We start from the raw sequence: 25,699 nt of genomic DNA on the forward strand, positions 1-25,699 counted from the left end.
AACTGGTGGTGTCAGTAGGAAGAACAGGACAGAGTAACTTTAAATGGTGCCTCATCTTTTGAGGTGTACATCACTTCATTGTTCTTAACATTCAACTAGCTTATCGTGTTATGGTCTATAAGGGGTGTTCTAAGTTTACTAATTTTCTAATAAGTTTCTAAATAGAAAAAAATTGTAAACTCTTTAGCTGTATTTTAGCAACATCTAATTTAAGTGAATCTGTGATTCTAGGACTAAATTCAATGATGGACTTATTTTACACCAAAATGTAGGCTCTTTAAAAGCTCAGTCCTACAAGTCTCCAGTTGTGATCCATCTTGGACCCTAACAGCACCAACTAGCCATATATCAAAATTCAGCAGGTGCCAGTTTGTCTCTAAGATTGTGTAGTTACGCTCATCCCTGGGTCTTTGTCCAGAACTGCTCTTGTCTAAACATACTGTCAAAGTAATTTGCCTTTTTTTTTTTTCAACATAAGGCTTCACTTCACCTAATCTGATAATAACCCAATCTGGTAAACAGACTTGGATTATACTGTATATTGATCTTATCTAATATAAAAGCTTATTATCTTAACATAATCACTGTTTTTTTATTTTATATTAAAACATCATCTGTGAACTAGGCTAAAAATGAGTGCACTTACCCATGGAAAGGAAGATGTGGTTTTCTTCCTTCTGTTCTTCAGCCTTTTGGAAAGTGCCATAACTACCAGTCTGTAGTTTGTTTTAGGTGAGAACATGCCCTGTGCTGCCTGTTGAGGTTATGCAGGACAAAAACCAGAAGTTTTTACCCAAAGAAGGAGAACACAGAAGATTAGGAATGTTTACTTTACAGTAAAGAGTACTACTACTTCAAATATCTTACCCCTAGATCAGAGGTTGAAACCCAGGGCTCCCATTAAGCCTTTTATTGGTTCTAATTTTAAATGTAGAGAAATATCTAGAAACTGCAGCTCAGAATTGTTGATACTCAGTGCTGAAGTGTAACCCCTGAAGCAGTGGCACTGTTTTGTTTGATTGCACTGATTTTCATACGCATTCACGACACATTTCATTTTGAACAGAAAGTTTTGATCTCTAGCTCCATATGACTGAAACCTTTGCTCTATCTGCTGCCCAAAATAGCATTTGCAGAACATCTATTGTGCTGAGTTGAGCAGAACACCTTTATTTCTGTGGCTCTAGAAAGAGTAGAAACACTTAATGCTTAGAAGTTTTCTTGGCGGGGAGGAGGGTTGCTTTTTTTTTTCTCTTTTTAGGAAGGTAGTTGCTGCTTACATGCAGGAGATACTTCACAAAGAAGGTGCCCTGACTAATTTTGTTTGCATGCACAGATTTCAACTGTTTCTAGTACCAGTGTATTTTGATTGTGACATTAATTGCCCGATGATACATTTGCTAGCTACAGTGTACTCAAGTCAGAATAAATATACACACTAGCAGGGATGGCCACTGTTAGTTTGGTTTGCCTAATCCATACTGTGAATTTATATTGGAGAAACATTAGAAGAATAATCCCATCCAATGTAATTTCACAATCCTGCTCCAATAGACTACTTCTTGCATTTTGTCTCCACAGTACATTTGGCATATTTCTGTTTATCAAAACAATTTGCATTAAAACAGTTGAAACATCCAGGACTGACAAGTTAATTTTGCATTATAGTTATTAATGGTAGTATATCTGAGTTTTTTTTCCTTAAAAAAACAAACAAACAAACAAAAACCAATGCAAGAGTAAACAAGAACCTGAAGAATCAGTTCCAGGAAATGTTATACTGATTCCTGTCCCAGTCCTTAGCAAAGTAAATCTTGTACTTCATTGACCTCTGGTCAGTGGGATTGGAAGATGACCATTAACAACATATGTGACAACATGGGATTGTTACAAATGAAAAGAAATGGGAAACTCTCTCACAGATAGCATATAAGAAGCCAAAATAAATTCATCCAATGTTACCATGGAAAGGAAAGTTGGATCTGCTTAAGAAACAATCAAATAGAATTTGTTTCCAAGCAACCACAAAGAGATTTCATCTGAAGTCAGCTGTTTTGTTAAATACTGTACCAATCTTCCAAAAAAGGGAGATTTTTTTGATTGTGCTTGCTACCATTGCTGTGGTAAAGTTTGCATGGAGAGCTGGGGGTAAATTAAGTAGACATTGCATAGCTTCTGAATATCTCTGTAAAAGAAAGAACTGAAAGAATTGCTAAACATCAGGAAAATATGTTTAGTAACTTATTTTCAAAAAACCAAACAGAAATCCCCTCCAAAAACCTCTAATCCAAATTTAGATGTGCACTTGCATTAAATATTGGCAGGGAGAACTATGCATGGTCTCCATATGCGCCAAAGCAGGTGCATGTTTTGGCTTCTCTGTGCTGCACATGGAAAATAGATTCTTGAATTGTCTTATTCTGTCTCCTTTTTCTTGGACCTGGGATGAAAAGAGTAATGAGAAGAGTAATGTTGCAGCTGCTGTCAGGAAGGCTGGGGATTGGGAGGTTGGTTTGCACGGGTGGAGCATCCCTGTGGTCAGTGTCAAAGAAAGGGTCACGATCTGCTTTGTGGTCACACTCCATGGTTCTCTCAGAACTATCCAAGTATGGAAGCACCAAACTGGAAGTCTGTTTTAAACCATGTTCATTGTTGAATTGCATCAAGGTTTTGTTTTGGCTCATGTGCTTCAACTTCTTCGGTTTGTCAAGTGTGTGAGGAAATGGGATTTCTACCATTTGCAGAAACCTGGTGACTTTCCAGTGTACAGAGTGGGTGGTTTAAACAAAAAAAAACAACCCAAACACCTGAAATGTGATCTGTCTGTATTGCCCACAGTCTGCAAGGAAGCTGAATTTATTAATTCCTGCCCAGACTAGAGGCTGCCAGTACAGAGCCCATACTGACTTATCCCAGTGCTTTGTTGCTCTGTGCTACAGAGACTGCTTTGGCAGTGTAATCCAAGTGTTAAGGTGTAATTACAATTTAGAAGTGCTGAATTACTGTACATTGCAGTCTCTTAAAAATGTTAAAAGGGCACTTTAAATATGCAACATAAATTTGAGGTACATCCTCAGCTGCCATTATTTGTGCCTGCAGTAGGAATAACCAAAACACTTCTATCTGAAATTATCAACTCAGCCTATAATAGATATAAATTATCTTTGACAAAGATAACACTTTGTAAGATAGCATCTTGCATTTGCTTACAATGTTAAATCTTCAGAGGGAAAGAGAAGGAAAGCACCTACTCATGCAGCAAACTTGTAACTCTAACAATGTGGAAGTGACTGTAAGCACCTTAGTGATTAATAATGTTATATAAGAACAAAAATAGTGGCAGTGGATCCACATAACTTGTGAACTGCAGTTCAAGAATAGCCATAAATAAGATGCTTAAGGAAGGATGTAAGAACACAGCAAGTATTTGATTCCCTTCCCCTATCCCTTACATTATTCCAGACTCTACATTCTGGATTTGTTAGTGACTCCTGTATACATGGAAAGTGAACAGTGCAGTAAACCTTCACAACTACATTACCTCACTGTCATTATTTTGAGACTTGCTGAGTAAAAGCTGCTACTTCATTGTCAGAATCCTGCTCAGAATCCTTCTTCAGTCAAATTCTCGAATTACCTTGAATAACTTTGGGTGGTCATCAGTAAAATCACATCTTGTTCAACAGACACAGGGCTGCTATGGGTTGGTTTGAAATTCTATTTGTAACAGACCATTTCTTTACTTGTACTTTGTTACTTTTTTTTATATTAACTGTGTGCATGCAAGGAAATTCTTGTTTATCTTATGGCTGCTTGGATTTTTTTAATGAGGGAGAGTCTTTTTTGGTTGAGTGTAGTGCAGACTGTGCTATATCTAGTGACACTGTATGTCTCCCTGACCACCAGTATTGCCTGCCTGTCCTCCAAAACCCCAAATCTCACCTCACTCCCAGTTCTCTCATTACTTATTATTGTATTAGAAAAAAAACATTTGCTGTATTGCTGGAACTCTGCTATGAGGCAGTGGCTCAGACCATGTTTCCTTTGTTTTTAAGGGGGAGATGAAGGTTATTCTTTAAATATGATTTAGCCAAGTGCCATTTTCCCCCATTCATTTTGCTGTTTCTGGCAAAGTATGGCAACATGGAAGTTAGTCTTTTAGTCCCAACACAAGCCTAAGTGGTGTTAATCTGTCATTTAAAGTAGCTTTGTTAAAAAGAAATTTATTTTTGTCTTTCTGTTTTAATTTGTGTCATTTATTTTAGCAACTTCTCAACAGAATTCTTCACAAGATCATTTGAATTCCTGTGGGTTAACTAATTTGTTAGTATATTCCTTTTTAATTCTCTTCTCCAATAGTTGCATTCTATTTTCATATGGAATAGAAAGATAAAGTGCAGAAAGCTTCTGCCAGCTGACTCTAAGCAGAGTCTGCCAGGGGGTGCTATATGATTGGTCAGAGCTCTTGCTCTACTTCAAAGATTTTTAAACATTCTTGGAGTTTTTTTAGTATTTTCAATTTATAGTTTGATTTTAAACAAGGATTGCTGAACACTTATAGGTTGCATAATATTTAGTTGCATAGTAATTTGTAATGTGTCTGATTGAAAGTTAATATTTGGGGTTTGTGTTCCCAGCTTGCCGTTCCACCACTGTAATCAGGAGAGTTTGAATATTGTTCTGAACTTGATTTATTTATTTAAAACTTTATTTATGTTAAAAATTTATATTTCCTTCCTCTATTTGATAATGAAGTTGTTCACATAGCCATTATCTAAATTTTCAACCTTGCTGAAAGTAAATAAGGGAATACATATGGCTTATAAAAGCATGGGGATTTTAAAGAAACATAGACTTTGTAGTAAAAATGTTTTGCATTAACTTTGGTCAAGAAATTAACAGTGTATTATAATAAATAGCCTGTCTTCTGCAGGCCTGTTTAAGGTACATAGGGCTGGAATGAACAAGTAGATATGTATCAATTGTGCCATTATTTAACAAATGAAAAGGTGTCTTAGTGTTGTATTTAAGTCTGTATGAACAATTCAGTAGTTTCAAGGACTCCATGTATAGGACAAATCTGCTTTTAATCTGCCTGTGGTCTCTGAATATCTAATGGGCTATGAAAGGTGACTGAGAAACTTCTGAAGAGCTGTGTAGAATGGGAAATACAGTTGTGTTTCATTTTCTTAATCATTGTATCATTATCTAATAGAACTGTCGAGATTTTTGATTAAATTTTTACTTGTACGTAGTATAATGGTTTAAGTAGTTAAGGGAATGATCAGAGTACAGGAGGTGAGTAAAGGATGTGGAAGTTTTATGGCAAACAGGTGGCACAAATGAATCTCTTCATCATTAGTCTCTGACCTGCTTGCTGAAAATTACTTTCTCATCTCCTTGTTAGGTGGTGATAATGATGAAAAAAGCATGTAAAAAAGGTGTACTTATTGGCTAGCAGTAATAGTTTAGGAGATGAATCTTGGGCTAATTAATTAGGTAATGGAGATCTTGTGGCCTTTTCTCAGCAGGGTATCCAGGAACATCAGAACAATCAGTCTTAGCTTTGAACAAGATGAGCCTGTGAGACTTTTCTTCTGCATTTACAGATAAATATTATCAAGTGCATGTTCTGATACCACATCCACTGATGCCCAACCTCTCCTGCAGGCGAGTGGTGTTGAGCAGGAGCTGCTTCTACTGTTCTGTGCTCAGCCACTGAACCTTCTCCCAGGGAAATTTGTCTCTCCTCTGCTGTGACCAAGTGTCCCACCAGAGCTTCCCCTGTCTGGCACAGTTGCACCCAAATTGCAGAGTACACGTGAGCTGCTCGTGTTGGTACCTTGGGGGCTGAAGGAGGAATGTGGATGATTAAGAAGGTGTTTCCAGGTCCTTGAAGGTTATTTGTTCCAGAAGATGCATCCCATGCTGCGAGGCAGGGATGTGTGATAAATACTGTAAATGAGGTTGGATTGATTTGTAATACTTTGGTTCCGATGTGCTACGGCTGTCACTCATTGAGTCTTTAGGCCTGAGAAACTGACGTTTTAACAAGACATTTTAAATGACATTTTAACAGTAATTTTATAAACCTGTGGGACATTTTTTCTTTTCTTCCCTTCCTCTCCCAGCAGCTCGGAGGTGGTTTTATTTATGCCACTAGGTGCATAAATGATGGAGCAGAACAACAGGGCTGGTTGTACTCTGTGGCTCCCAAGACTCAATTCTCATTTCTTCTAAGCATGATGGGGAGTGCACATGTTGTTACATGGGTAGGGTAGTAATTGCCAGGGATTTATCTGAAAGTACTTGTTTGAATTGCATCTAAACTTTTAAGTTCTTAAGCAAAATCAAAGGACATTTTACTAAATACCTTTCCATACATTTCAGCGACAGTACCACTGAGCTGTGATCCAAAACTTTTTCAAGCTAAAATTCCATCAGCTCCCTTACCCCTCTTCCTAGCTTTCTTCCCAGTCTGTAGGCTTTGCTTCTCTTGCTCTTCTCTTCCTCCTTGATCCAGGCAACATCAGGCTGATGTAGCTATATTGCATTTGTTTTAGGAAAACATGCCTGTCTTCATCACTGTGTTGTGACCCTTTCCTTTTCTCAAGCTTGGAATGCACTGTCTGGTTGGAGAAGGTGAGAGTGGTTTTTATACTGTCATTAAGGACAAATGAAATTTTGTAGCGTCCTTGCACCACAAAGTTGAGGTTTTGTTTTAGATTTAATGTGAACTATGAACTCAAATTGTGTCTAGGTGTTTTCTTTCTGTCTGTAGTGCATATTTGCAAAATAAACTTGTTGTGGGGTGTTCTTCCATGTTGTGTGTGTGTTGTTAACCAAGCACGTTTGAATCCTAGACTATATTTTAGTTCATGGAATGTTTTAGTATGTTCTTTGTCAAGGATCAACCTTAGAGGGTGTTTTCAGAAAACTTCCAGAAAACACACCTTTTGTGTGTGCAGTTTGGAGCTCGCTTGTGTTCCTCAGTTTCTTTTGTCAGTAGTAGACCAAGACGAAGCAATGAGAGTACTGTTCATTTTAATGGCATTTATAGTGGTTTTACATAAATAGAACATCACAAAAGCAGGAATAAACTGAGGGCAGGCAGCCTGTCACTTGCTTTAGTCTTTATTCCCTTACTCTGGGGAGAAATAAACCAAATTTAAGATTCAACTAAGAATCATGACTTTTTTTTTTTTAACTGAAGTTGGCCATAAAACTGTCAAAGGAAAAAATTGCCAGGTTTTGAGTGTAACCTGGTCCTTTATTTCATGGTTATTTGGTCAGTTTCGAGGTATTAGCTTGCTTATCTTGCTAGGAGGAATTGATAATTACTGCTAGTAATTATTTTTCTTAAATAACAAAGGGCTGTTATTCATAAGTCCTTGCTAAAACAAAATCTTTTCATCTAAAAGTTAATCCTAATAACTATTTTGAAGTTCAGTGTAGCCTGAGCACAAGAACTTCCCTTCTAGGGGATGTCTGACTATTCTGATGTTCCCTCACAGGTATGAAAGGTATGAGGTTTCGTGGTAAACTGAACAAAACTGAGGAGTATGAATTAATACCTTATTTATTTAAACCTGAGGTTGATCAGATACTGATGCAGAAGCCGAGAGGAGTTGTGAAATCTCCATTGTTGAAAGTACTCAGAATCTAACAAATCCTTTTAAATTGCATTTGGGGTTTTTTGGAGGTAGGACTCCACAACCTCCTAATATCCCTTCCAACCTACATCATTAAATGCTGCTAGAAAGGTGTCTTCATCTGTCTGTCTGACATAGCCCCAGAGATGTGTACTTCTTTCCTCATAATGATGTTTTTTTCTGCCCTGTATTTCTCAACTTATCAATACAATCTTGAATTAACAATGCAGATAAGAAGTTATTGTTAGCATATCATTCAGAGTAAGTCTTCAGGCTTTTCCTTGTTTTGAAAAGACAATCTTAAAGCACAGAATAACCTCTGAAAATTAATTGCTTAACTAGGGATTGTGGTCTTAAGTGAATGAAACATCTCTCAAGCTTGGAGAATTTTGTACGTTGTGGAAAAATGGCAGGATAAATATTCTACCAAGATATAGGTGGAGTGGAGATGCTGCCATACATACAGCAGCACTTAGTGCAGCTGGGAATTAGTCCATGTGTTCTGTGCATTTGATGTGATCTTTGTGGGTGTGTTTGAGTTGCTGAATGTGCAAATACTGCAGAAGCTTTCAGGACACTGCTGACATTTGGTTCTGAAGTGCAGGGAACATGTTCAGGTTGGCATGTGTGGGCTCCTGCACCCTTTTGCCTCTCTAGATCCACGTTTTTTCCAGCTTGGCAGGAGGTAGTGAGTGGCAGCAGCAGGTAACAGGCTTAGGCATATTTATCCCTGTGTAATGCCTGCTCTTGAGGAACACCAAGGCTTTTCTTACTCACCCCTTGTGGCTCTGCCCACAGGTATTTGCTGTGCTTGGTGAACTTACAGCAACTTACAAGTTCTCCTGTTTAAAAATTCTCTTTAAAACAATGTGCTGGCTTAGTTTTATTTTGGGGCACTTCTGTTAGTGAAGTTCTTGATCTGTTAGAAATTATTAGTTTGTTTCTCCCCACTGCCAGTTAGTACTTGACTAAAATGATTCTTTGTCTCTCCTTCTTATCAAGTATTCAGGTTTTACCTCTTCATCCTCATTTCAAACATAGAAATGTGTTGTCCAAAGTAGCTGCATTAATCAGCTCTATATAGTAGAATGAATTCCTTTCTTGGTGATGGCTGATTAATATGGGTTTGCATTTTTAAAGAACTGGTATTCATTAGGTTTTTGGAGAGAAATGCCAGCTTTCTCACTACTTTTTGAGTTATATACTTGAACAACTAACTGTGTGGACATTAAGGTCCAGTTTTATATACTTAAAAACATGATTAAAAAAGTTTGCTAGGTGAATTTTGACAACTGTGTGAAGAAATTACAAAGTAACATGCTCACTGTCTGTATAATTTGTGAGAATTGTAAATTAAAGCTCTGGGTTCTATTGGCTCTGCAACATTGAGTTTATTACTAGACTTCATGTAGCTGTTCCAGTCTTCTGAATAATACTGATGTAACTATGTTCAGAATTTCATTTAAAATGACATTTTTTTTGAACTTTATAGAAAAACCTGTGCTTTTTAGTTTCCATTGAATTTGTGACTTACTTGTATAAGTAAGAGATTCAAATTGCTCTGTTCTCCCAATAGCTTGGTTTAGTGTGGTTAAACAAGTGACAAAAGACATTTTCTCCCTACCTCTTCACATTTTACAGAAGATGTTAAAACAGCCTGGGGATGATATTGAGTCAAAACTAATTTAAACTAAATATGTCAATATCTGCAATTTGTTAATGAACTGAAACTTCTAAAATGGGAACATGTCATTTTAGTCTCTTAAGCATAACAATTTTATTTTTTAGAGAGCACTTCCTTTCTGAATGTAGGGCTTAGATGTAGAAAGTAGGTGTTTGTCTTCTTGAGACCTAGGTGGTCTTTACACTGTGTTGGATTATGGAGCATAAACTACTGCTAGACTTGTGTGTGGCTTTAAATATATGGGTAAACATACAGATATGTGATTAAGGTAATAAAATAGTAACCTAATTTTATGGCTATTAGAATGAGCTCACATGGTATCTATTTTCTTGTCAGCAGTCAAAACCAATTTTAACCCAAGCCACTTATTCTGGTCTCTTCTGTGCAGTGCTGCTTCATTGCCAAAGATATTTAAACCAGCTTCCATGTGTTCATGCTGTGTTTCTACCAGATATTTTACTCTTCACGATTGCTGAACAATAGTAGAACTTTTAAACTTAGGAAAAGATGTGAACAACTTTTACTGAAACTTGAATACTTAGTTTTTGGCTTTTTATTGATGCTTTTTGCATCAGTTAAGAAGTGGGGGATGTGTCCTTCAAAATGTAGACTTATCAATATTTGCTTAAAATAAGTAAATTTTACTTAGTTACATGCTTTTGAACTATTTTTATAGGGTTTAGTTTAGCAGCTTTTAAGAGGAACAAGAGGAAGCTGGAGTTGGCCGAAAAGGTGGAAACAGATCTCATTCAACTAAAGAAAAGAAGACAATCAAATGAAAAGGTTAGCTCTTGTTTCAAATTCTTGTGTCATCCTAAACTTAACAGCTGATTGCTAATAAGCTTCATGTCTTATATGATAAGACTGATGTACCTCAGAAGCCTGTTCTCCTTGTCCATCTTAATGTTTAGATGATATAATAAAAACTTAGTGTAGTTAAAACCTTCTGCCTTGCTGTTTGAAAACCAAACCATCACTTTATATCTTGTTTGTGCTAAGAAAAATATTTTGCTCATTTTGAACTGGAAATATGACAAATGTAAATACAGATTTACCAAAATATTTTCTACTATTTATTCTATTTACCAAAACGTTTTCTTTAGCTTGGGATCTCTGTCACTGTTTCCCACTTTTTAATGTATCCTGAGCACATTGCTTTATGGAACTGGAATTGGTGAAATTTGAAATACCAGGTAGGTAAACATGTGCATCTGTGCATGCATCTGGCATTGACCTGGCCCATATTACTTGTGCTACAAAACTACCAGGGATTCCCTCTGTTCCCCTCATTTTTAGTTTAAATGTAGAGCTTTGGTAACCTGTGAGAATGTCATTCACAGTATTTATGTTTAATGTTGAATACCAAAGTATGGCTCATGAAATGAAATTCCTGTGCTTTATTTGGGGCCTGTGGGCCTTTGGATTGGCCATTTCTCTTTGCTTTGCTGAACTGTCTGACTACTGTGTGGTTACACATATTGATATAAATAAGGTATAAATCCCAGAGAATTGTTAGCAAAAGTCTATTCTCTGTAGTCTGCAAAGGCAAACAGTGATAAATAGGTAATTTACGTCTGTGTTCTTAGATAAGGTGTTTCTCTAGCAGGATACTAATTTTTATTTTTTCAAGGAGCTAAGACTTGTGAAGAAATTAAGGATGGGGGAGCCATGGAAGCTAGTTGTTAATTTTGGAACTTTTCCTGTTCCCAGAACTTCAGTTACCTCCTTGTGAAACTGGGAGTGTGAAAGTGTAGCTGGGGGAGGAGGGCTCCCTGTGCCCTATTGCTGTTCATGTCATAAGGGGCAAGTCAATGCTTGAAACATAAGCCAGTGCATGAGCTTACCAACCTGCAGTTTGGATTTTCAAGGGCTCCAGAGTCCTGTGCAGCACTTGTGGGAGATTCCCAGAGGCCAGTGGTGTTAAGTCAAGGAGATGATCAGATAGAGCACTTCAGATAGAGTGGATTAGTGAGTAATCCACTAACAACTTGCTGGTTTCAGTATGGTTGTTTGCTATTTCTGATATTTGCAATCTCATTTTTTGGCAGCATTGCTGATTTAGTTTCCCAGGTGCTGCTGCTGGCCTTGCTGCACTTGGATCCCCAAAAGGTCCCTGGTGTTCCCATCCAGGTACCCAATGAATCTGGCCACTCCTCACAGCACTAACTGCAGATCTATTAGTTTCTCACATTGCTATTTAATACATTCAGTTCCTCCTTGTGTCCAGCCTAGCAGTTTTCCACATCCACCCAGTTATCCAGACCTCAGCCAGAGCTTTGTCCTCTGTCTGCAGGGATGAAAACCAACCCACGTTCTCCATATGGAATTCTTGTGCTATCCACAGAGTGTAGGATATAATTGCAGCCTTGCAGGAAGTAAGGTTTTCAAAGTAATTTTTCAAAATGAAATAGGAATGAAAAATCAAATTCTAAAAGAGAAAAAAAAGAGTATATCTCCCCAGATATACTCTACTTGATGACCCTTCTATGGTCATCAAAGTCTTTGCTAAATGACCCTTTTCTACTAAAGGGTCAGTAGAAAAGGGTCATTTAGCAAGGACATTTTCATGTGGCATGTGATTTGTTGCCCTAAAACTCACACTGTCAAAGCTGTGCTCTCATAAAAGGTTTTAAATTAACTTTTTAAAATACTTGAGTAATTAGAAGTTAATCTTCTCGTCAAAGTTATTTTAATTGCTAAATGCTCACGTAACTTTTTTATCAGCTGTGCTTCTCTGGAGCTGCAGACCATTCCTTTCAGCAGCACTTCAGAGCTGTTTTATTATCTGGTTTGACTCACCCCCTTTAACTCTGTGCTGCAGCTGAGCACGTGTGCCTCTGTTGTCAGTGCTGCAGGCTGTGGGGAGAGCAAGGTAAAAAAGATGTTGGCAAAAGTGGAGTTAAATGGGATCAGAGCTAATAAGCCAGTGTGAAGATGCAGTATTGCTACCAAAACAGACTAAAATTACTTGGAAGTTTGAGCTAATGATAAATATCGCCAGCTAAAAAGAAAAGTACAGGTTTAAAAATTAGTTTTCAATAAAAATGTGATGATACCAACCTTAAAAAGAATGAGGCTGTTTAAATTCTTCAAAGTTTGTATGGAAAAATGTGGCAGTGTAACTTACTAAAGGAATTTTATTACCTGATAAATTGAGTTTTTTCTGTGTTTTTCTTTGTTCACCCAATGTAGCATTTGCAGAGGGTTATGCATTTGCATACAGGAAAATCCATTCATAACTTCACCAAATTTTGAAGGTGTAAAGATTTAGTCTTTTTTTAGTTGGAGAGTTTTACTGATTTACATAGCTAAGAAATAATTCACACACAAACAAAAATTAACTAAACATTTTCATGGGGGAGTGTCTATGATGTGTTCATTCAGCCAGATGCCATTCTCAAATTCTCCCCTCAAGCACCAGTAAATATCAGAAGTAAATATATTTCTGCTTACTGTTAGTCTGTCATTTACCAGAGGAAATTGTCTTTGAAAATAGCTTAGCAGAGTTTGGCTTGAAATCCTGATTTTACTTTGTCTTTTGCTATTACAAACTTTTACAAGTGATCTCAGCATATCTGTAAAAAATTATCCTCTTCTTGGTTTGAATAAGTGACACTAAGAACCCCTAGTACACATGATTTTTTTGGGACAGATTAGTGTTTGTAAGTTAGTATTTTATAGCCTAGTTATTTAGCTCTAGAAATAACATTATTTAGGTTGAATTTTATTAAAACTGGCTTGGTTTTTATCTAGTTCAACATAGGTACTGACATATGTATGCACCAGTTGGAATTATATGTGTGGAGTCAACACTTCCATGTGCTTCTGTTACTGTATTAAGACTGAACATATTTAGAAAATATTTTTGTCTATGTGCAGGTAATTGTAAGGGTAGCAGTCAACTATGGCAATCCTAGTGTCTGTCTTATTTAGTGTTGCAGTTTGGAAATTTCCTTAAAAATGAAATGAATGTTCCATCTCATATTTGTGTGCAAATGGTCTTTGATAATAAAACCTTACACTTTTCAAAAGTATGCTTCAAAATCCATTTAGTATGGGAAAATAAACCTAAATAATTTTTACCCATTCTAGTTATGTTATGTTGTTTTGTTTTGGCTTTATCTGTGGAAATACAGTATGGAATAATTTTCTCATCTTGCACATGAAAATCAAACAAAATGTTCTTATTTACATACAAAACAACTGTTGAACTGGGAAGGCTGGGATTGCTCATCAAGCTTTGTGTAATTGGATAGTTGGGTAATAGCATAGAAATGTTAGTAGCTTCAATCTGATTAATTTTGTATTTTGTCAGTTATACTCAGAGATGAGATTTAGTAGTAATTACTTTCCATGGCATTTCAGAACTATCTCAAGTGGAGAGGGAAAAGGCCCTGTGTGTAGAATCTTTCAGTGGGCACTGAGTAGAGCTCTCCTAATCTGCTAATTGCTTCCTTAGGGGCTTGTAGTGATGAATATTTACAATTTTTTTATGTGCAGGAGGGAAGGAGGGTTTTTAAAAAATGGTTGATAGAACTCTGCATTTGTGCAGGTGAGCATCTTTCAGTTTTGTGTGCATGTTCTTAGCAAATATCAGAGTATTTGGACCATGGTTTAATAAGCTAATTTCCTTTCCTGCTGCAAGGTGCAAATTAAGTAATGTGAGGTCTGACTTACAACGCTGACTTTCAATTTCTTACTTGCAAAATATTAAGTAATAGATATTTAGGTTGCAATACTGCATTGCTAAAATCCCCAAACTGCCTTTGGAGTGGACAAGTATCATTTAGTATCTGAACTCAGATACAGAATTTGGTAACGGATTTCACCAAGTTTCCTTTGGAACCTGCAAAATTTTAAAATTTAAGTAGCTAAATAAATTAATCAATAGAAAGGTAAGGACGAGCAAACAGGATCTTGATTAGTCCCTATTGGACCTGTATAAAATTTGGTCTTATTTTAGAGTTTTTGAATTGTAGTATTTATCATACTTGTTTTTGTTGTCCTGACACTAGCTTGACAGGATCCTTTGCTTTTCAACATTCATGGGATTTGTAGAGATGAAATGTGTGACACTGGAAGTCTTTTCAGCAGTCTTGCAGTGACTCCTCAGGCACGTGATGCTTTCCTATAGGGAGATGTAAAGAAAGTTCCTTTGTTAAATTGTGATGAGCTCTTTATTTACTGGTCCAGAAATCAGGGTTGCCAGTACAGTTCATTTATGTAGAAGATACTAACAATGTATTTTTCCCCTTGGATGTGGACTAGAACATCACTGGTTTTCAGTTTGCTGAATAAGGATAAATACAGCATCATCTCTGTATCAGTGTCTTTTTTTTTCTTTTTTTGGTCACAAACCAGTTCCTTCTCCCCCTCTCAAAACTTATATTACTGAGAAGAAAAATACAGAATTCCTTTGCTTCAGAGATACTGATTTCCTTCAGAAAGGTTGTGTGGGCCACCTCAATCTTCCCTTAGAAATGTTTCCCTTAGAAAACATTACCTCATTTAAAGTAACTTCGATAAGATTTTCTTTGACTAGATTTTTATATCTGTAGTTGTTTATTAATTAGGAGTTTTGTTTTCAGTATAATTTCCTTCAATAAAAGGGGGCAGGGGGTAGACAGCAGCACCTGTATCATAGTAGTTCTCCTCTAAAGAGAAATCTTAAGAGAATTAATGCTGGAAAGAGCTTTGTCCAGCCTGATCTTGGAAACCTCCAAGGGTGGAAATCTCCATGTCCTGTGAGCAGCCTGCTCTGCTGGTTAAGGTCTTTTCAATTCACTGAGTGGTATTGTTTGAACTGGGTTAGTATTAGCTCAGGGTGTGTCTGGGAGTTCTGGGAGTTGGGAAATACATTTGCACATGAGATGTTAATAAAAGGTTCCTTCATTTTCTTTCATCTTTAGAACTTGGAAGGAAGATGGCTCTTTTCTTATCCCCTTTGCTCCCAGCATCAGAACTCCTTTTGTTTCTACTTTTCCTACCCTTCCTGATCCTTCCTCTCGTTTTTCAGCTTACCCTTCTTCCCAGTACCAGTTGAAACTGTGGATCTCCAGCTTCTCACCCCTCTCTGTCTTTATGCAGTTATTCTGCTTTATTGTTAGGACATCCATCCTTTTGTTTTAATATTGAATATGGTCAGTGCCAACATCTGAGTGCAGAACTTACCAGGGAGGATAGAGGTGTAGGTGCAGAGAAGAAACTTACTGTTTCTCTGGGTGAAAGCCAAGGATGAATCTCCTGCCTAAGAGTTCCAGTTGCTTGAGAAGTATTGTGGCACATGGTAGTGTTGTACTGCATATTTTTCCTTTTGAGACTGACCCAGAATGAACCCAAGTGTTTTCTCTTAAATTAAGTGTGGGCAGAGTATCATCAAGAGTTACAGTACTGGAAACCATGCTTGTTAAGTGACATAGTATGCCCAAGGGAATTTTAATTGATGATGGGAACTTGAAAATTTGAAGTTGAATAGTTAGGTTTTGTTTTTTTTTTTTTTTTTCCTTAATTCCTCACTCTGAATTCTAGTGCAAAAAATTCACATTTATATGAAAATCTTAAAGAACTTTGGCATTATTTCACTGGGTAAGTCTATGTAAGGGGCTTGAGGCTTGTGTAGCAACAGTGTGCGTCTCTGGAGTACGTGATGGATGATGGATCAATTTTGTTTATTGGTTTTGTTTTCTGTACACTGCATGCTGTGTGTGTGGTGGAGCATGAAGTCTGAGTGCCCTGCCCTGAGTTCTGCAGAGAGGGGAATCTAGGCTAAGCCTAGGCAGAGAGGGGAAAACTTCCTTCTCTAAGAGGGACTTAATGTAGTGTATTAAGGAATGGGGGAAGGATATAAAGGAAGACCCCTGCTCCTGGGCAGAGTAAATCTACTCAGAAGTCATGGAAGTAAGGACACTTTGCTAGTTATCTTCTAGTTACAGAAACAAAGAGTAAAACTGCTTTACTCACTAAAGATTCCTGAACTGAGAACAAGACTGGCAGAATCTGTCCTAGGGGAGATTTGTTTCTTGAGGCTTCTATTTATTGTCTTGCTCAGAATATCAGTATTTTCTCTTTACATGGTAAAGAGCTGCTGCTTTTTTTTTTTTTTTTTTTGGGTGGTGCTTTGGTTTTTTTGGAGGGTACTTTGGGTTTTTTGGGGGGGGTTGGTTTTTGTTGTTGTTTTGATTATTTTTTAATTTCGCTTCTTTAAAATCGCACATCTTCAGAGATCAGAGCCTCTGAAAATGCTTTTTTGGGCCTTTTAGGAAAGGCCTTTTGATGTGGCATCAGTTACTGAATCATTTCTTAGTGGACAAGTGGCAACCACTAAGAAAAAATTACTTCTGGCACTTCTGTGAGTAAAAGCAGGTGATCTAAGGATTGGATTAGTTCTGAGATGTTTATTGCCTTCTTGTTACTGGGGAAGTTTTATTAAGGTCTTGTCTGAGGCAAAGCAGCATTTTGGGAAGATTTATGGCAGTGGGTACAAGTGCATGATAACAAATCCATTTGGTTGCTAGGCCTCTCATTTGCACACTCCTAAGGAGTATGATCTGACTTTAATATACTATTTTTGCTAGGATTTTTTTTTTTTTTTTGTGTGTGTCCTGCAGGAGAATGACTCAGGAACCTTGGATACAGTTGGTGCAGTTGTTGTTGACCAAGAAGGAAATGTTGCTGCTGCTGTCTCCAGTGGAGGTTTAGCACTGAAGCATCCTGGAAGAGTTGGTCAGGTGATTATTGTACATTTTTTTGTTGTTGTTGGAATGATTGTTCAGTGTCACAAGCAGGTGTGGTGTCAAGCAAAAGCTGTGACAGCAAACTTCTGTTCTCCCTTCTTGTTAAATGCTGAAGGCATTTTCATTGAATTGATATGTAAATGTTTTCAGTGTCCTCCATCATTGTAATAAAACAGTGATAGGTAAGATGTTCTGTAGTTAGTTACCTTTTGACAGAGAAATCATTAAGTTAACTTCTTGGGCTTAAATACATCCTTAAATCATCTTTTAAATAGAGTCTTAAAATAAGATTTCTCTCAATATTTAGGGAAGCTGTCCTAATTAATTTTTAAATGATCTTGTGAATTGGAGAAAGTGACAAAAGTAATAAAATAACTTATCTGGTATTTATGATGTGTTATATATAATTATGATTATGCTTATAAATTGTGTATAGTTCTATTTATTGTTAATGATAATAATAATATATTTATGATGTGTCACCATATTGCTAGGGAATTTTGAGGTGCATTAGAGATTTTGTACTCCATTGCTGTACAGCTGTGGTTTTGGTTGACATTTTGCACTGTCCAAAAAGCAGTTCTTTTTTGAAATGTAGGTAGATTTTTTTGTTTGTTTGTTTTTTGAATAGCAGAGTGAAAGAGACTTCATATGAACAGGGTTATATCTTTACCCCCATTTTCTGTTAAGCTAGGCTAGAATACTGTATCTGTGACAAACACTCAGATCTCAAGAACAGCAGAAGGATGTGGCAAAATGGAGTGGAATTGCAATATAGTTATGATATTCTTAGTCATCTTTTGTGTTAATACTTGGATTTTTCTCATGTTTCTTTTTTTGTTATTGTTGGTTTGAGGTTGTTATGCTATTTTCATTTTTTTTTAAGGAAAGAGAATAAAGCAAAAATCTTATACACTTAATATTTATGAACAATGTGCTTTTTTCCTTAGGCAGCTCTTTATGGTTGTGGCTGCTGGGCTGAAAATACAGGAGCTCATAATCCTTATTCCACTGCTGTGAGTACTTCAGGTATTTATTACTTTTATAAATATTAATGAAGTTGCTGTCTTTCTCTGTAATTAGTTCCAAATTTAAAATACCAGCATAATTTCCAGACTCTATTCGAAATTTGTATAATTTGTTTATTAGTATCATTTAATTTGTATCATTTATTAGTGCCAGTATTGTATTTAAATCCATGAATTGATCTCTTGTTGGTTGCTTATATTGCCCTTTTTAGTTAATTAGCAACCATAGGAATTTTTATCGTGTTTTGTATTGCACTGAAAAGATGTGCTGTATTTGTTAAGTATTAGGGAACCTGTCCTCCTGTGAAGAAGTGCTAATTAGGCAAGTATTGTATTAAATGCAGAATACCTCTGGGAATGGAAGCTTTGTGTAAAGGACTGAGATAACCAGGGGGTCCTTTGGATACAAAAATATTACATGCAGCATTTTTTTCCTCAAAAGTATTTAATTACTATTTCAGATGAGTAATTAAGAGAATTTTTTCTTCATCTCTCTTTTCCTTCTGAAAGGGAAGGGAAAAGGCAAAACCAAAATACTGGAATAAGATGTATCAGGAAATATTTATTCAGCAATTGTGGAAGTGATGTAAGAATTAGGAGAACTTCTGTTCTCTTTGGAAAGCTTAGGGTCCTCGACACACAAATGTATTGTGTTCATTTGATGCCTTACAGAACACAAAAGTCTTAAGGTGAAATTATGTAGGAGTTGCTTTTACTTTTTTTTTTTCTCCCCCTGGTTGTGTGAACAGCCTCAATCAGAAAAACTACTTGTAACACTCTTTCTTAAGTGCTTATTTCAGGTTGCAAAATGTATGGTGTTGCCCACTGCTCAGGGGTCAGAGTTGTCAGCATTCAGTATAGGGAGAGGTGAAGAAAATGTGCAGAGTTCAGATTTAGGTAATGTCACCTGTATCCCATGGGCAGTGCAGAGTTGGAGTCCTGCTGCAGAAATAGGAGGGGGAGCAAGGTGACAGATTGCAAAGTTAAAATTTGATAGAGGCTGAAGAGCATCAGGAATATCCTGTATTGCTTTTATTTCCTCTGTATTCATGTCTGTTGTGTACTGTTGAAAATTTAGATAGATGTTCACCCTTAAGTTTAATGTCAGGAAAAGCAGATGTCCTTTTTGGTGCTTACTCAGGGGATGTTTTTACTGAATGCAGGAGTGTCAGAAGACATTTTTACTCAAGGGACACCATATTGATTTTAGTTTAATAAATGCTTACTGACATAACTGAATATATTTAAGTATTTGGGACCGTGTTTTAATTAATTAATTGAGCACAAGTTCAATATTAGAGATTGTTTGTGGAAGAGCTGAAGTGGACAACTTTATTTACTTCTTTAAAGCTGTTCTTTGCAAAGTCAGCTGGATTTGAAGTCTGTGTCAGTACTGACAAGCATCCTGGTGCACTCACAGGAGATGGCCAGATTTAATGATGGCCTGAAATAGTAGCCTCCTCTCTTTTTGCTGGTACCACTTTTGTATAGTGCTAAATCCTTCAGTGTTATACTATTTATAACTGTCACAAATACACATATATATGGATATTTGTTTGGTTCAGAACTTCTAGCTTCCATGACATTCCCCTGATGCCAGTCCCAGTTAATTGGAGTGGCTGCTGGCAGACTTTGGAGCGTGGCCATCTGTTCATTCATGGATTTGAAATTCAGACTAGTGGTGTTTAATTAAACTCTTGTTTCTGTTTTTTCCTTTAAAGTATGTGTATGTCTGTGAGAGGGAGGGAGATAGAAATGTTTACAGGAAGTGAGAACTCCTCTGTAATCAATACCATTCTTTTTTCCATTTAAGAAGCTCATAATGTTTTATTTTATAATGTACTTTATGTTTAGTGCAGTTCTAAAATATATTGATGCCTGACTCTTATTTAAAATATGAACATCCAATGATTTGAACCATGAATTTAATTAAGGAGTAAAGGGATGGAAAATTAAGCTGTAGGAAAAGTTGAAATAATGAAACTTAGAGCTTGTCTGGATCACAAGAAGAGATGGGAATGGGGGTATAAACATCTGCAAATATTCAGGTGAAACTGCCATTTCCAAGGAAGATAATAATGCATTAAGTTATAGCATTGTTAAATATTTAGAAAATAAATGTACTGTCTAAATTCTAGAAGATGCCTTGATTTAAAAAGCTCCAAGATGAACAGTGCTTCTTAGCAGAATATCACCACTGTCCCTTGATGTAACTAAACCCAGACTAGACTGTATTTGTAGTAGTGATTATGCCCTCCTCTTGTAGGTTTCCAAATGGGTTTTGTGTTAACATTTTTTTTTAAAAATCAGCAACAAATGTAACTTGCATGTTATATATAAATAAAAAGTGTGTACGTGCACATTCATTTTGTTTCATTTTACATTCAGACATTTACACCTGTGTGTAAATGTATTTAAAAGATGTACATAAAAGAAACCTACAATCAGTTTAAATTTCTGTGGTTTTCACAATATAGCATTTTGTTGTTTTAATTTCACATATCTATTTATTTTAATTTTTCTTTGAGTCATAAATTTGTCACAAATATAATAGTTTCTACAGGGAATTTTTTCCATTTTGTGGGGAGGAGAAATAAAAGAATAAAATTAGACAGTGGTTACTGTGGGCATTGAGTAATATTTTATGTTTATTGTTACATGACTTCAGAGAATAGCTGACTCATCAAATCACATTTGGAATAAAAAAAAAAAAGCTTGAATAAAAAGTTAAACTCAAATGTCTCATAAGATTTATCAAAAGTGTCCTCAAAATTATTTTGTATTAGTGTATGTTAAACAAAAAAATTTTAGTTGAATAATTCTTTGGAAAATAAAAGGTTTCTCTTTTGTGCTGATTTACACTTTTAAACTTCTTTTTAGTGATCACTGAGAATAGAAAGTTAAACCTTGAGAGTTTGTTATATCAGGCTTTATATTCAAGCATGAATGTATTCAAAGTGATTACCTTTGTAGAAACTTCTTTGGAAAAAGAAGTTTTAGTTTAAATGCCACAGTTAATAATATAGTAGGCTTTATTCTTGAACTTTTATTAATTTTCTTCTAAAATCCTCCAATTGAAGCTTCAATATCTTTCAGTACTTGCCTCATTAAAAAAAAGGCAGACTGGGGGAAGATGTCACCACACAAGTACTTAAAAGTAATTGCAAGTTCCTGTAGCTTTCTTTCAATGGTTGTGTATTATTTGAAGATAATCCTGGATTTTCTGTTGGCCCTGTAGCTGCTGGGAGGCTTCCTGCTTTTGCCTGTTCAGGAAAGGATTTGGTATTAGCTCTTATGCCTTTTTAGCAAGTTGTTTCTTAAATAGTTTTGGCTGTTTTTATAATGTTTTTATGCTGAATGTGCCAAAGGTGGTGGTTCTGTACTTGTTTGGGCATGACTTCAACTTTTTGCATGGTAATTTCATACCTCTAACAGTCACTTGACCATGTAGTTTGAACACAGTGTCTTTGGTGTTTTTTTTTTTTTTTTTTTTTTTTTTTTTTTTTTTTTTTGTGGTGGTTTTTTTTTTTTTGACTTTTCAAAAATTACTTCAAGGTTTACAAAATACAGCATATTGTAAAACTCATATTTTATGTTTGTAGTTTGACAGGGCCCAGGACAACTGAAATCAAAAGGTGGAGACTTTCTAAAAACACAGTGGGGGACATGGTGAATGGCTGTGAGGAATGACTGTGAGTTTAAGGGGCCCTAAATCCAAGGTTTATTCTGTGATTCTCAGTCTAAAATTCAGTTTCTATGTAAACAAGTAAAGCCTTTCTGATTTTTCTTTCCCATCAACTTTTGGAGACATTTTGATGTATAAACTCTGCATTATATTAAAATTAATATTTTGGTTGGGAACAAATGATTATGGGACTTTATTGGCCGCTGAAGGATAAACATTACAGGAATTTAAGTATGTCCAAACCAGTATTAAAATTCAAGAATCTCAAAGAATGCTGCACTTGTGTTGGGGGCACACCCAAGATACCTGGGCAACTTTAATAATGCAAGGACCATTCCGTGCAGGAATGGTGGAGACAGAGTGAAACTTGGTAAATGAGATGAGAATTACCAATGGCCTTTATTTAGTATAAATGTAATTAACAGATAAACTGTGTTTTGGATCAATGTAGTAGAAGCCAAATCTGTGGTATTTAAAAGCTTTTCCATGCATGTGTGCACACAGACACAAACAAAACAGGCTTCCTTTTAAGCACCCCCACCATCTCTCCACAAAAAGGGGCCAGAACACTTGTTAGGCTGCTTGGAACTCTTTAGTGGGTGTTTTTTTTTTTGCTGGTATACAAATGTAAAAACAGGAAGATGGGTATTATTTGGAGGGAAAACATTTGTGAACAAAACCCAGCCACAGGAGAAGCAATAGTTCATTTTTTGGCTGTACTTAAAGAAAAAATTTCCTGTTTTTTCCTGAGCATAATAAGAATCAAAGACTTTGTGCATATTCTTCTCATTCAAAATAATATCAAGTGTGACACTGAATCTCCTGCCCAGTTGGAATATTGTGAATATTCAATTCACTAACTGCCAAAAGTAATACTGCTGGTGTAAGAGTCAGGCTGTATTTTTCCCAGGAGATAAATTGAGAAATACTAATTCTCTTTGCATATGCACAACCTTAGCAATAACTATAAATATAAAATTACAGTAACAGCTAATGCAGGACATTTTGAAAATTATACACAAGTGGAATTTTTGAGTGGAAGTGTAGAGACTGAAAATGATGTCCTGTATTTCTTCCATCTTAACAACAGCAGGAAATGGAAAGCATACAAAGGATGTTTTGTGTCTAGGTACCAGCCATTGAGGCCAGCAAATATTGCATTTCTGAAGATAGAAGGTCCTGCATTATTTACAAAACACAGAAAGTCTGTGACGCAAAGCTGCAAAATCTCCAGCTTTTACTAAAATTTATTTGAAGAGAGTATTTGATACAAGAAAGTCACATAGGTTATCCTAGGGAAATTTAAAATATGACCTAATTTATGATCCTAAAGAAGGAGTAGAAGCTTGACATACGTTGAAGGCATTCAGAAAAATTAAGGATGCTAACGAACGTAATTTGGCTTCAGGACTGAGCCAGAATTGCATTGGTAGTTGAGTTGGGAAGGTACAAGGGATGTCAGATTTCTGGAAATACCAGATTTATTTACGAGGTGTAGTTGAGGATTCTGTCTGGGAGAAGTCTTGTAGTGATGTCTTGCTCTTCTCTCCTGCACAGAATCCATTCTGGAATGGAATGAAAATCAGATAGAGAAAACAGCAGTGTTTCAGGAATACATGTACAAACATGTATTTATTCTATGTAAACTTCCTTGCCAGTTTCTTGTGTTGGTGAATTCACCAAGATCCTAGAAAACTGTTAAGGTCTCATGACAAAAGCAGTGGCCTCTGTTCTCATAAATGCATTTTAGAGATTAGATCATAATTCTTTAAAAGCTGTGTTGGGTATACATTTGTGTACACAATACATCATTCCATGAAGGACAAATAGCACACTGTGTTTTGAAGAATCACAGAATTGTTTAGTGTGAAAGGAGCATCTGGAGGTCTAGTCCAACCCCCTGCTCAAGGAGGTTTCTCTTGTTTTTGATATCGACATCAATAAGGGAATATATAGGTTTAATTTTCCTTGCCTCACCTTTTGCTGCTCAAATTGTGTTCACATTTGTCGTTCTTTGCAGTGCATTGTGTGTTTTATGGGTGTTTTGCAGGCAGTGTGGGATGGGTATGTGGAATAGGATGGGATAGAAATGACACCTGTGCAGAGATTGCTGTAGTTGTTAAATTGTCAGCCAGCATTTTGGTCTCCTTATGGAAGCCACTGATCTGTAGATTCCTACTTGAAAACTCCTTTTGCAAGCAAACCATAGTGATGTGCAAATCTACAGAGTAAATACTTTTCAGGGAAGCTTTAATGCAAATAAATTGACTTGTAATGCATAGCTTTGGCTTTGTGATTCCTTTTTGCTGAAGGCAGTAATGGCTGTGTTGGGATCCTTTGAATGAATACCTGGCCAGTGCTGTGTTGTAGAATCATGAAATAGTTTGGATTGGAAGGATGGATGGAGCCCCTCTGCCCTGGGCAGGGATACCTTCTCCTATGGACCAGCTTGCTCAAAGCTTCACTGAGCCTGGCCTCGAACACTTCCAGCAATGGGGCATCCACAGTTTTTCCAAGTGATGACAAAGCTTGCTTCAAACTTGCATGTGTTGTCAGCCCTTCTGGAACACACAAGTGCAGCATTGTCTGTGTGGCCTGTCCTGAGTCCAATGCCCAGAGGAATTTCATATGTAAATCTTATATCCTGTACAGATTGTTTGAGCTACACTATGTGAGATAGATGATATGATACAATTAATCTCTTTGTAGACATATGTATTATCTCTCAAAATCAGTCTGGTCCTGTAAGATTTGGGGAATAAGAGGTAATTTAATGAAGCAAATGGAGAAGAGTTATGTCATTGTTACCATGAAGCAGAGGGTAGGCTGGAGGAAGGGGAGGTCTATCTCCAGACAGATCAGTGTTTAGCTATGAAGTGAATGTTTCTGTCAAGAGTTCATTCAGCCCATGTGTCCAGATGCAGCTGGGAGGACTCAGTGCTGTGGCCTGTGAGCTAACTCAGCACCACCAGAGAAGTCTGGGAGAAGAGAGAGGAAGCTTGAAGCTTGAGAAATTATTTGTGGGAATGGTAGCACTGAGAAGCTAATCAGTTAAACACAGTACTGCAGTGTTCACAGCTGAGAATGTTTGTTTGAATTGCCTTTGGAAGGCTTGCTGGGAAGCAGAACTCGATGGATACAATGATCAGAGATGCCTCTTGAAATTCCAATTGGACTTGATGTTATAATATCTATTAGCTTGAAGGTGCACAGGCTTGTGGAAGCTGTAGCTTCCTGCAGGAGTCCCAGGGCTGGCTGAGCAGTGTTTTGTAAGCAGGGCCAGCAGCTGTGCAGCACCAGCCCTGCCCTGGACACTTGGTGCTGTCCTGTGCTGTGCCTTGTGCAAGTGGCTTGAAATAGGTGGTGGCAGATTGAATTCCCTTTCTATGTCTTAAACACTTTTGTGGGATTTGAGAGTAAGAGGTTTTATACCTTTAGTTAGCAAACACGTAAGTTACTGTCATACTTTCTTCCCTGTGAGTTTTACATGACAGAAGTGATGTAATTTAGAGAAGGTATAGTGTGTTTTACAGAGATCACTAGCAGCCAAGATTCTGAGGAAGGCCTAAGCAAAAGTGTTTGCTTCCTTCTTTACAGCCTAACTGAAATTAATCTTTCAAAATATTTAAATGTAATGAAGAATGTAAGAAGTACATCCCCTTTAAGGGACCTACGTTTTTAATTCATTCTAACCTCTCTTGGAGATACATATGAATTTCTTTTTGTTCATAGTAACACTAACAAAACGCTTTTAAAATCAATTATTTGCCATTTACCACTATTTAGAACGTACAGTGCCAAATGAATGAACCCTTATCTCTCTAACAATTTTTTTCTTATCTGTAAAATTGTAGAAAAGCTCAATGAGTTGTTTTTTTGGAGTGATTTTAGTTTATTTTTCCCATATTAAAAACTTA

General features: G+C 36.6%; 1 protein-coding gene across 2 annotated transcripts in view; it reads left to right on the forward strand.

Moving 5' to 3' along the window:
- Nucleotides 1–25,699, forward strand: part of TASP1 (taspase 1) — a 76,056-nt gene that overhangs the window by 20,308 nt on the left and 30,049 nt on the right. For both annotated transcript variants that reach the window (XM_077781855.1, XM_021527828.1), the window contains exons 8-10: nt 10,013–10,119; nt 16,944–17,063; nt 18,020–18,098. In XM_077781855.1, the coding sequence (XP_077637981.1) occupies nt 10,013–10,119; nt 16,944–17,063; nt 18,020–18,098 (306 nt within the window). The remainder of the gene's footprint in view (nt 1–10,012; nt 10,120–16,943; nt 17,064–18,019; nt 18,099–25,699) is intronic.

The sequence above is a fragment of the Lonchura striata genome, chromosome 3 (assembly GCF_046129695.1).
Source record: "Lonchura striata isolate bLonStr1 chromosome 3, bLonStr1.mat, whole genome shotgun sequence".
Classification (NCBI taxonomy): domain Eukaryota; kingdom Metazoa; phylum Chordata; class Aves; order Passeriformes; family Estrildidae; genus Lonchura; species Lonchura striata.